Source organism: Strongylocentrotus purpuratus, unplaced genomic scaffold (assembly GCF_000002235.5).
Source record: "Strongylocentrotus purpuratus isolate Spur 01 unplaced genomic scaffold, Spur_5.0 spur5_scaffold_8, whole genome shotgun sequence".
NCBI classification, from domain to species: Eukaryota; Metazoa; Echinodermata; class Echinoidea; order Camarodonta; family Strongylocentrotidae; genus Strongylocentrotus; species Strongylocentrotus purpuratus.
The window spans coordinates 11392905-11405884 of NW_022145614.1; the positions used below are offsets into that span (position 1 = coordinate 11392905).

The following is a 12980-nucleotide window of genomic DNA, read 5'->3' on the forward strand; positions in this document are numbered from 1 at the left end:
ATCGTTCTTTTCTGTACGCACACAGGTTTTAATGTCTAGCTGTTGCTTGTGTTGAGATGTTCAGCCCCCCCCCCCCTTGCATGCGTTCACTGAAAACATATAGACATGTATTGTCAGTCACTCTCAGACACATAAATTACATTTAAATGTAATATACATGTATATATTTACTATTCAGATATATATATATATACCTGCATATCACTTGTGAATACATAGAATATCTATATGTTTGTAATTTATTTTTAAATTGTAGATATACATTGATGCAGTATTGCACCCATTCTGGGGGGATACTCACTCATTAAGACATACTGGGTGTGCCGCTCTAATGGGTCACTTTTTCACAAATAACCCCTAAACATTGGTCGAGTTTTTAACAAAAATATCCCTAAACATTCCTCCAAGCCAAATCTAACCCCCCCCCCCCCCCCCGGGCACCCATTCATATATGTACACTGTATGTTACATATTTTCATTGGAGGTACAATTGATATTATACATATTTGTGTGTTCAATACAATATACTCAAGCTAATGAATGATAAACACCCTCAATATATATATACCCTTGTACATCCATATTTCAAACATGCTCTTTCTTGTTAATGCTCAAACTGAAGAATTCACAGGTACACATGCACCCACATACCCCCATGTACATGTACCGGTAGTCACCTTTAGATTTAGTGTAAATTACATGTAAATACAATCAAACCTGTCTTAGCAGCCATCTTCTTACAAAGATCACCTGTCTATAGTGGCCAGTTTTACTGGTTTCTTTTGGTGGCCTTTAGAGACAGGTTTGACTGTGCCATGTACATGTAGGGCGTATATAATATGACAATTTCATCTTCTTGAAGTAATCACTGTCACTGTTATCTCATCAGGGAGAATGATGCATTCAGATTTTGTAGGAGTAGGAATTGTAATAATTGAAGTCAGACTATCTACAGTTAGCAACTAAATTATTCATATGCCATGTAAATGGAATGTTTATTGTGTTTTTCGTAACTCAAAAATGAAAGGAGGAATGGTTGAATTTGGATTTTTTTTTTTTGTTGTTGAATAATTGTAGATGTAAGCTTTTAATATGCCACATTCTCAAGGAACAAAATTCTGGACAAATCAATTTTTCGCGTAATTAAAAAATGACAAAACTGGGTTAAAGGGTGTGGATAATTTAGTTTTTAACTGTCTGCATAGATAATAGATACATTAGCTCATGTAGATACATTGTTATTGGACACAAAACTATCAAACTTGTGTATTGTTCTTTAAACCTGCTTGTTTAATTTAATTTGATTTTGTTTGTATTAAAGTCCACTTCTTTGCCATTTGGTCCAAATCTGTTTAATAATAGATAGACATAGTAATTGAGTGCATGACTACATACACCAGCTATAAGATACAGGAATTCCAGGATACATCCATTTTGGAGTATAAGTATCAGAAGTGAGACATATTTTATGTACTACTTATAGTAATTTGATAACACTATTTTCATATGAAAAGATATGTCTTTTTTAAATCATTAAGTCTCATCCTTTTGATTGAAATTAATATGGCTACTGACTAATGATCTTGAAAAGCTCAGTTTCTATTCTAATGGCTGAAAGTGATCTGTACTAAACACAGAAAAGATTGCTTTAAAGAGCATGACTTGAGTTGGTTTGTTTTAATGAAAGATTTATGGAGGTGTGAAGTCAACCGATAATGTTTGAAATTGTTAAAGTCTTGCAAATAAGAAAAAGATCCCCCAAATGTTTGTTTGATGACCCCCCCCCCCCCCCCCCAAGAATAGTATATGCAACTTTGTGCAGGATTTGTCTCCTAAAACTTCAACTGATGTTAATTTTATTGTGATGTCTTGAATGATTAAATATCATGTGGTCCTTTTTATTCAAATGTGTGTACTATTTCCCACATATGATTTGATTGGAGCATGCTCAGGTCCATTATTAGTTTTGGAAATCGCCATAGTTTTTGCAGTGCTCAAGATGATCCATTTTCATATTAATTTTCATTTTTTTGCTCCAATACCCAACCCTGCGCTTAAAGCTTTGGAATTTTGCCAATGATGATCTTTACTTATATAATTAAAATTTGTAGCTTTAATGATCTGGATGTGTTGAGTCGCTATGGTAACAACTTAACTGCAAAGCACTATATTAATCATGATGGTACTTTGTCTGTTGAGAGCCTGAAACCTTGCATTATTAAGGATATATGAATTGACACCCATCCGGTTCAAAACAGACAAATTAATATTATAATTTCAAAACATAAGCGACAGATTTTGTGTATATGCCAATATTTCAATTCAGCATTTCAGGTTAAGATGGGTGTAGACAATTTTCAATAAGCATCACAATTAAAAGCAAAATTCTATTATTTAGTACTTCTTCAAAGCTTCTGTATTCATAGCCCATATTGTGACAGAAAGGGTGAAATTTTGTGATTAAAAAGAAAAGTAATTATAATTTCTTTCTCCAAGGCTGAATGTTTAGAAGATGTAACTGCAGAAATGTACATGTATCAATACTATTGTTTGTGTACAGGTATTAATATAAAACTTTGTAAATGCTGTAAGTTACTTATTGTTCTGTATATAGTTTAATTCTTGAATACTGTAGATAATTATGTTTATAGATGAAAGAAACATTTGTTCATATTTTCACAGCTGTATGTTAACTATGAAAATAGTAAGATAGATATGTTGCAACATTATTTGTGCTACGTGTCTATCTTTTAAATTCAATGTTTTGTTTGACAGATTCCGATTCCGCTCAGGTTCCCAGTGGTTCTGCTGGCAGGCCTAGTTTAAGAGAGAGAAAGTGGGTTCGATGTCGAATCTGCTGACCGGCGATATGTGTGATTTCCTCACGCAATGTAAATACCTCAATGGTTTCCTTGTTTCTCACATCCCAACCCCATGTTCATGTATAGCCGATGTGGGATTTGTGCAGACAAACCTAATAGAATGGATCATTCTCAGCTCACTAAACAACCCATATTTATTTAATCCTTGATTTTATTTACACCAGGGACTGTATACATTGTTCATGTAGAGATCACAAATTTCAACTACCGTAATTTGAATTTCAGCTCGCCTACAGGCTTTCTCAATTCTTATTTCTGTGCCTGGAAAACAGAACTCCCGGTCCAAGTGTTTCTTTTCATTACTATCGGTCTGAAATTCTCTTCCCTTTGTTTTTATGGGTGATTTTGGACCCTTGGTTTAAATTTATTTCATATTTTGTTCAGACATCTAATCTTAACAACTCATTAATGGTATGATTTTTTTCCATCTCCCTCTACTAATAACACAATCACAACTATCATAAAACTCTTCTCAAGGGCCTTTCCAATACCCTATTGTACATCCCATAGAAGTCATGTTCGGATTACGTAGAACATCGTTGTCATGTTTGCACATTTGAATAGGTGACGCACAAAACTATTGAAATTGAAAAAAGATTTTGCAAAAGTAGTTGCAATCGTTTTGAATAATTATATATATATAGATTTGTAATTTGAAGCTACTGGAAGTTGCAAATCCACCATACACTGCAGGGAATACCGAGTTGATAACCTGCTGCATGTACACACTTTCACCCCCTGTGCTTTTAGTTTTCTTCATCTCACAAGTCAAACACTCATTTATTTTTAACGGGACATTACTGTGATTTACAAAAAGGAAAACAAATTAGAGGAAATTTTGGGAGTAATTAAGTCAGAAGGAAGCTGAAGAGTTTTGAACGAAAAGGAAATGGATGAGGCAGGAGAAAAGTAGAGAGATGTATTTGAAGAAACAAAGAGAAAAAATGCTGAAAGACATGTACCGTAGATGAAGAATAAAAAGCACTGATATTCCATAATTCAGCTAAAATGTGTTTGCTGAAGCATTCCCAAGTACATTCTAATACTTGGTTGACACATGTACATATACTCATGAATAATACTCCACATTCAAATATAGTTTACTTCCATAACTTAACCACAGCACGAAGCATTATATTTATTACATAGTAGTCAGTAGATTGAGAAAGTATTTGATAATTGCCAATCTTGTTATACTACCGAAAAAACAGATGGACGTTAGTAGCAGATTAAATGCCTCCCCTTCCAACATTTTATTACCTAATTTTATTCTGTAGTAAAAAAAAAAAAATATTTCCTTCTCCTTCAGTAATACTAGTATTCAATTGTCTATAACACAGAGTACATCCATTCTACACATCCATTTCTGTTTTCATTTGTCATTTTCTGATTTGCCATACATCTATAATGCTAAATCATACGTCAGAGAGTGTTCATTTATTGATGCAAAAAATAAGTCATTCAAGACATGATTTGGGCGCCACTTTCCATACTTTCCCCCAGATTTCAGGTCCTTGCCATTTCTGTGTTTCATACTTTTTTAGACTTCATATTTTTCTGGGGCTCCCCCCTAATTGGGATCCTTTCCAGGCTTGAGTGAAACCAACTGGTATTTCTGTTGCTTTTTCTTGAGAGGGGCATTCTGACTTTGTTGAGTGGTGATTTCAAACTTGTACAATTTCTTTTCCCTTTTTAATGATCACATGTAATTGCTTGGAACATGATATTATTCAAAGGCTATTCTACATGGGCTGATGTATTGTAAACAGTTTTGTGGGAAATTGTCACATATTTACATGGATCTTAATTATTACAGACAGAATCATTTAATCAATTATTCATTGTACATGCACCTATATACGTATGGATCTTTTATCAATCCTTTTTAAGTCACCCCATATATCATTTTTAAAATTATTTGAGTTCTAGATTAATTTCTCTCACAACTAAATATCACAAACATATCGTCCTCTTCAACTACGGTATCCTATTCACAAACCTGTGAAGTAACCTATATGTAACCAAACTTGCATGCTGTATTATCGTGTGTCACACCTACTATAAACATATGGTTATACATTTATATTCTGTCTGTTTAAAGCCAAAAGGGCGTTAACTCAAACATAGACTTAGTGCCCTTCCGGTTCTGAACAGATGTTATGTTTGTAGTATATTTACTGTACTCCCATTACACTTGCACATCACCATATCTGTACCCATGTTTACCCTTTATATACAGGGATATATAGATCCATTCTCTTTACATTGAATAGTTTTGAGTCTATATTCTCCTTCACTTGATATTTATTTGTAATCCCTTGTCTGTACTATGTTATGCAGGTTATAAGAATGTCATCCCTTATCCACTTTGTCTTTTCATTTATTTTTTCCTATTTTTTTTCCTTCTTTTTTTTGGAGCGACTAAGGCCCATAGTCATAAAATCTTACTTCGCTAGTTGTCAACTATTTACATAGTCAGCTGAAACAAGGCTTGGTGAGGTTTTATGAACATGAGCCCAGGGCATAAACTCTATGTTTAAGTATAATGAAATGGTGTTTCCAAACAGACTATTTACAAGGCATTTTGGTATTCATGCATTTGATTTATTCATTTTCAGGCCTTCGCCATCGGCTCAGAAAGCTTGTGCTTCACTCATCTCACCATTTTAATTATCCAATTTTTCCTAGGGTATTTCAACTTATCTTGTCAAATTGTAGACCTTGGAAGAAGTTCTACCTAAACAGCTGATTTGATTGCAAAAGATCATTCATATTTTGTTCATGAATCATTACCTATATCGATGAAAAATATTCTACTTTTAAATAGAATCATTTGTATACATCACAATAGCAGAGCCAAAATCATTTTGTATTGGCAGAAAATTTACCCAAAATAGAAAAATAAAAAAATAATTGAATGAACAGTTTGGTGGCTTCTGAGTGGGGGGTAGTATGCATATATATGTACCACATTCAGTGTGAAAGAAAATTGTAAAGTAGGGATTGTATTGTATTGAGAATAAAAGCATTTGTTATGATTTGTGCACAGTCATCAATATTTTCCTTCATTGCATGGATTTTTCTCACCTCAGCATTGTTCAACATGCTTGTGTCTTGCTCAGTTCAGTTTGTGCAGCATAATTTTTGTATCTGGTTCATATGCCCCTTTGGGTGTGTCTGTGTTATCATTTCAGTGCGTACATTTATCGTTCCAATCTGATTGAATGTCATGTAAAGGTGTGATTAAGTTTTGAAAGTTTTAAAATTGAAATAAACAATAAATGACTGATTTTGACTCATTACATGCCTAGAGAGTTTCAGTTAGAAATAGGAAATACAATATAGTTCTTTCACCATGAAATATTGATCTCTGTAGTTTATCACCCTGGTGATATATTGATTTGTCATCACCTTTAGTTTAGCAACAAATATATAAAATCAGATATAACTACTTTCATGTGCTTAACAAAAGCAATACCGGTAGAGCAATTTCAGGCATCCATTGATTTACATGCGTATAAAGTACATGTAGAAAGGAAAAGTATCTTTCACAATTTTGGATGTTATCTACAAAAAAAAAATCTATTTTCAATACCTTCCCGTTATTCATAAAGTTCTGCTGTGAATCTAATGAAGCTAAGATTAGCAAATTCAGTTTATATTGTAGAAACGATGAATACGTGACGATTAATTCATCTTCTCTTCCCTCTTAAATCTCTCCGTTTTTACGATGCTCAGCCGATAGCAAACCCTCCACTGCGTCTTCGCCCAAAGAGAAATCCAACACCAAGTCCAAGGGACTCCACAGCAAGCTACGCTTTCCACGTCCCGCCACGCGCTACGAGTTCAACGCCCCGAGCAACCAGGGCCAGAACGGCGAGGTCGCGCTCGACGACGGCTCCAAGGCCTCCCCATCCCCGGGGGAAATCAAGAGGTTTTCGGGAGGCGTGACGGAAGTGATGGGCCCCGATGACCATAACAGCAATTGTTGTATCATCAGTTAGAATTATCACAAACCCTGCTTTGAATGTTGTGGTTACTTTATATGAATATATATTTTTAGATATTTTGTTCCGGGGAATCAATTTTTTTCCAGTTTATATTGGACGAGATGGAAAGAATGTAGTGATCAAGGCAGAAATAGAGAACAAAGTTGATGAGACTTTGACATTGAATTTGTTGACATTAAGAATGTAAACCTGGCCATATGAATATAACTTGCTTTTCGGTGATGACTTAATTTTATTCCAAAATGTCAAATTTGTTAAAACATTGTTACAATCTAGGTGCATTTTTAAGTGAGATAATTATGTGAGAATGAAATGAAAGCTATTGAACTTAATTGCTGATAACAATCTAGTTACCATTTAAAAGCTATCAAAAGTATAACGGCGGATGATCGCGACATGCTATACACAGCTCATACAGTTTGTGTGTATGCCAATGATATCAAAGTGGAGATGGTGATGAGCTCAAACTTCACGTTTTTTTACTACATGCACGATTTTGGAAAAAAAATTTACAAGCGGCTTTAACAAAAATGAAGAACAAAAATGCCACACCCTCTGCACCAAATAAGGCATGGCTGTTGTAAAGTGCCATGAGAGATATTTATTACTTTTGCTTTCTAGAAATTGACCAAAACTTATTCAAGTAAACACAACATCAGGTAATTCCTGCTCTTATTCATACATTCACCATATTTCTTACATTCCGTTTTTGAATAATTTTCTACAACTCTTGTCTGTTTCATTGGAGGCTGGCTCAATCGATATAATGCAACGTCATATTCTGGGACGAGACCCTGTATATGTTTTGTATCAAAACTGTTGATAATGGTAATATTATTGAGGATTTATACAATTAAACCAAATAAGGAGGATAACAAAAACTGCACTGATTACTATTTTTAGGTATATGCATAATACATAAAATATGGATAATACATTCCACCGTACAGGTTGTATTTGCAAAGAAACAAATACACAGTTACCGGTATGTACAGTAATTGAAAATCAATTAGAAATTATCTGAGAATTTCCATCTCTCATAAAAATCTTGTTTGAAATGATATATTCTTCAAATAAGTAGGACAATGACGGAATTTAAAAAGGGAAAAGCTGGGTGCAATACGGGCTGGACATGACAATAAGTAAAATTACAACAAATTATGAATACTTCAATTGATAAAACACATTTTTTACGTTCATTTAGTTTAAGAGAGGCAGATCAAATCTAGGAATAGTGTATACCTGAATAGCGTATAACCAAATAGTGTATAACCGATAAATATATCCAATCATAGTTTGGGGTGTGGTATGATTGTCCACATGAGGCTATTACAAAATAATTTTTCTATTATATTTTTTTTCTTTCCATCTTCCTCACACAAGTACATGACATGACAATTCTGAAAAGAAATGAAACAAAAGACTTATAATTCAGGTAGTTACCGGTACATGCTATGTTTAAAAGTTAGATGTCTTTCTTTCATACTTATTTTGCATGTTAGCTTTCCAACAGAAATTTATTGAGAACAAAACCTCCTCCTAAATTTTTGAAGCTAGATTCAATGTCTTGAATAGATTGGTGAAAAAGAAATGACATCTAGTTATTCACTTTAGGGCATCCATTTGATTCTCAGAAAGTTGCTTTGTAGTTGATACGGTGTATTTATTCCAGCTTCCATTCCAAATTACATAGCCTAGCTTTTTACAGGTCTGAAGAAGAAAAAATCTGTGGAAAAAACTTTTGATACAATGAATCTGTCTTCCCGTATCGGTAATTTGCAGAGCTGCGTCACCCCCTCTGAATGTACCATGATGTGTTGGGTTTAGAAAGACTAGTAAAAGTTTCTGTTTGTGGTAATTCTTTTCCTCTCTGGTGAAATTTAATGTATTGTCACACAATTCTTTTCTTGGCAAAGAGCTTTAAGGACCAAATGTTTTTTTTAATTATCTTATATTTTTTAAAGCAGAATTCAATGTTTATTCCAAGGGAGCAAATCTGGGATCTTTTTTTTTCTTATTTTCTGTTCAACATTCCATGATTGAAGGAAAAAAAAATCATTATTTAGTCATTAAAACAAATATTATGTGTGAAATATAGCTCTGTGATCTATAAACTACTACAAATGAAATAAAATTGTTTGTTTTTAGTGATAATTCTCTCTCGTATTGATGATTTTTTTAATTCTTTAACATTGCAGATCCAGGGTAATCTATTGACTGTCACTCTGTATGTGAATTTATGTGGAGGATAGCTTTCTACTTCATTATTCTGGTCATGCGACTATTATTGTCACATGATCAAAGGTCAGGTGATCAAGAGAGAGGCCTTTAGTTATTGCATGATAACAGTAGTGATATGATGGCAGTGTTTTATTTCCCCTGCTTTTAAAGAAATCTTTGAATATGCTGTAAGATGAATGTTATCATGGACCAGCAGGACTGGGATATAGTATAAAAATAATATGTTTCTGCTATATGTTATATGTTACTCCGAGTCATGCAAGTGTGTTTAAGAATATTCAACTATCGCTACTTATACTGATTTCATTGCACTACTTATTTTATGAATGAAATGAAATTCATCTACTTTAGGAAACTTCAGCACAAAACTACATTTTGCAAACTTCTGTGATGGAACTATATTTTATTATATGACATTTTATGTCAAACTCATATACTGGCATTGCAAGTGATATTTCAAAAATCTAAATTGTTCAAATTGTTGCAGAAATCAAGCAAAAAATTAAGTAATGAAAATATGTTGATTCTAAAGGGAAATGCTGTAAGTGCAATCATTTTTTAAATTATGATTCTTACTTAAACTTTAAAAATGTTGTTTTTGTATATTATATGTATCATGGACATTTTAGTTTTATTAATATGCACAGTGTCTTGATAAAAATGTTTTGTTTTGTGGAAATGCAATATTTGGGGGTAATTGTGTTGTTATAGTTTTGTTTATGTGGCATAATGATCACATTATTGGTCTTTCCTGGTTTCCGTTGCAAAATTTGCTGCTGAATTTTCATATAGCATGGATCTGTACATGCTTTGCACTGGTAGAAAGACAATTGAATATTGCAATCATCCTCCGTTCTCCCTTTTGAATGTTTTTTTTTAGTCTTTCCAAGCAATTCGATCGTTTCTGTTTTATTAGTTGATGATAATTATGTTTCTGAGATGGATGGGAGCTAGATGTAGACATAGCAGTTAACTCTTTGGGGCAATATTTTGTTTTATTTCTTGTGCACATCTTTACCTATATATTCCTAGCATCTACATGTATGTAATTGCAATGAAACTGTCTTTCAATGTGGTCATTTATTATAATCTCTTCTATCAATTTGGTTTGTAAATGAATGATTTCAATCCATCATTTGCTCAGGGTTAATTATCGGGGGCTGCTTTAGACAGACAATCATGTCCAAATCAAAAATAAGGGCTATTTGAAAGTTGAAGAACAATTTAACAATTCAACTGTTTCTATTTGTTGAACAAATTTATGAGCTATATAGTTTATTCTTTTCTTTTCGGCAGCAACTTCATAAAAAACAACAATCAAATTATCTGCCTAGCAGTTCTGTTTTAGTTTCATTTCATAAGATAAGCCAATAGAAAAGAAAAAAACTTCTATATGGCTACTTTGTAATAGAATTAAAAAAAATGATCAAGAAAAACATTTTTTTCCCCCCTAAATATTTCCATAAATGTGTGTCATCACCCCTGCTTAATAAAATGAACAATTTCTTTTCAAGAGGGAGAAAATATCTGTGCATTATATGAAATACATTTTAACTATATTATTTTGTGATTTTAAAACGATGTTTTATATATATATATATATGATTCTAGTTGGCATTTACTTAAAGGTATTTGACTCAACGTCTAAATTTGAAGTAATTTATTTTCAGAGGATTCTGCATGAAGATCTTTAATCTATAAGAAATCTATAACAAAAATGATATCTGTATATTTTGAATCTAAGAATACTATAAAAGAGGCAATTATTTTCACAATAGAATTGGCTGAATTCAAGCAAATTATTTTGTAGATGTTTCTTCTTCTTCTTCTTCTTTTCTCTTTTACATGTGTGTATCAGCCGGAATATTATTTTGCACATGATAATAGAGAAGTGGGATTATGACATGAGCATCTCATTTATATGCACTGCGAATGTAAACAGTTGCGACGTTATATGCAAGTGAATTATTGCCATGTTTATTTGACCTTATGTGTACTTCTGCTGTAGTTGATTACAGTAGAAATGGCATGTTAAGTGTAAAGTGTAGGGTACATACATACAAGGTGCCATGTACATGTGAAATGCTTTTAGGGGAAGTTATATATAGGTTACCAAAGCGTTGTGTAGAGGGCAGTGTTCTCTTCATAACGGGTTCTCTTTATAATGGATACTCTTTATAACGGGTTCTCTTCATAACGGGTTCTCTCTATAATGGGTTCAAACAGAACAGTTTATGCATGATATGAAACCATACATATGTTTATGTGTCATCCCTCTGCATGAAAGGGATGCATTAGTCATTACATATCACATTTACCATGTGAAATCATTGTTCTATTTTGTGATGGAACATACATGTACATTTTCTAGCTGTGGATTTGTTTCCAACCATATGTTGTTTTGTAGGGACCTTGTGTGTTTTGATATTATGTTATGTGTTTCTCTCATGGATTTATGGATATATGCAACCTTATTTTATATTTGAAATCAAATTAAAAGCATTTAGGTTCTGAATTTTAAAAAAAGAAGAAAAATTGAGGCACTAATTTTCCTAAAGCGTAAATTGGATGAGGAAAGTCCTACTGTTTTTTACTTTAGAGCATGGAGACATTGGAAGTAAAAACTTGTACCTCTAAGTACCAACCTTATAAGCCCTAGTTTTGGACGGAAGAAGTTCAAGGATGGATTTAGCTTTGTGAAGGACGGTTTGGTACATATTGGGCAACCCTCACAGTAAAACAGAAGTTTTTGTTTTGTTTTGATGCAAGACATGGTTTGTCAGGTGCCAGAAGGGTATTACATCTGTGTTATTATGAATTAATAAATGCCTTTCTGGATTTCAGCAAACGATTTTCGCTCAATTGATATCAAACCCCTTCACCTCTTATCTCATAGCACCATTACCTTTATTATGGTGCACATTGCCTGTAACATGTGAAAGAGAGGTTGCATATAAAGTCCAATGTTCTTCCTTTTTTGTCATCATGGAATGATTTTTTTAGCCTCGCCTCATCTGTAGGGAGTTTTAATCTTTGTTTCTTAACTTTATTTCAAGTTAAAGCCAGACTAATCAGTGAAAATCAAGTAAAAGACAAAATTTAGTCATTGTAATTTGTTTTCAGTTTATATGTTGTTTTATGATATATGTTTGTGCATAACCTTACCCAGAAATATGATGTACTTAATTCAATCAATAATCCATTATTGCCTTTACTTACTTAAGACTAATTTCAGTCTGTATGTTGTATTATAGTTAATATATATTGATTTATAAAGAGGGAAATCAGAAGTATGGTGTATTGAAAATGGCACGCCACACCGATCTATTACGAAGAGAAATTGTACAGTAATGTAAATAAGTATATATTTGCTATATTGTCAAGATACTAGAGAAGAGAAAGTAATGATGATATGTAGAGCTTTTATGATTATAATATGGTCTGAAACAATTCTAGTTGACATGTATGCCTTTTTAGAAGTTGTAAGAATTTTTTTTACAGCTTGTAATGTACTTCTTGGTATGAATCCTATACATGTATGTATGAAATGTATAATGTTAATATTTGTATGAAAACAAGATCGAGACTGATTGTTCAAAGTTATAATGCGTATTGCATGCCTTTATACTGGTAAGAAATGTTCTTGTTTAATTCTTTTTTTCTTCTTCTTCTCCTTCAGTACAAAAAAACTGAGCATAACATTTTGATCACTCTTATAGCAATACTCCGCATTTTGCATGTTTATTAAAGGGAAGTACGTTTTTATTTTAAAGTCAATTATTTGAATATTGTCCATTATGAAGGTGAAGGTAGGAGAAAAGGTGAGTGAACTCTGTAAAGTTTTAAA

General features: G+C 32.9%; 1 protein-coding gene across 3 annotated transcripts in view; it reads left to right on the forward strand.

The window, feature by feature from the left end:
- The window catches only part of LOC581083 (protein phosphatase 1 regulatory inhibitor subunit 16B), a 47666-nt gene extending 39555 nt beyond the window's left edge, over positions 1-8111 (forward strand). For 2 of the 3 annotated variants that reach the window (XM_011667720.2, XM_011667728.2), the window contains one exon: positions 6621-8111. In XM_011667720.2, coding sequence (XP_011666022.1) covers positions 6621-6886 — 266 coding nt within the window. In that variant the 3' untranslated portion in view covers positions 6887-8111. Of the gene's footprint in view, positions 1-2775; positions 2892-6620 lie in introns of all 3 variants that reach the window. The other variant, XM_011667732.2, reaches the window with a different exon arrangement.
- The last annotated feature ends 4869 nt before the right edge of the window (positions 8112-12980 follow it).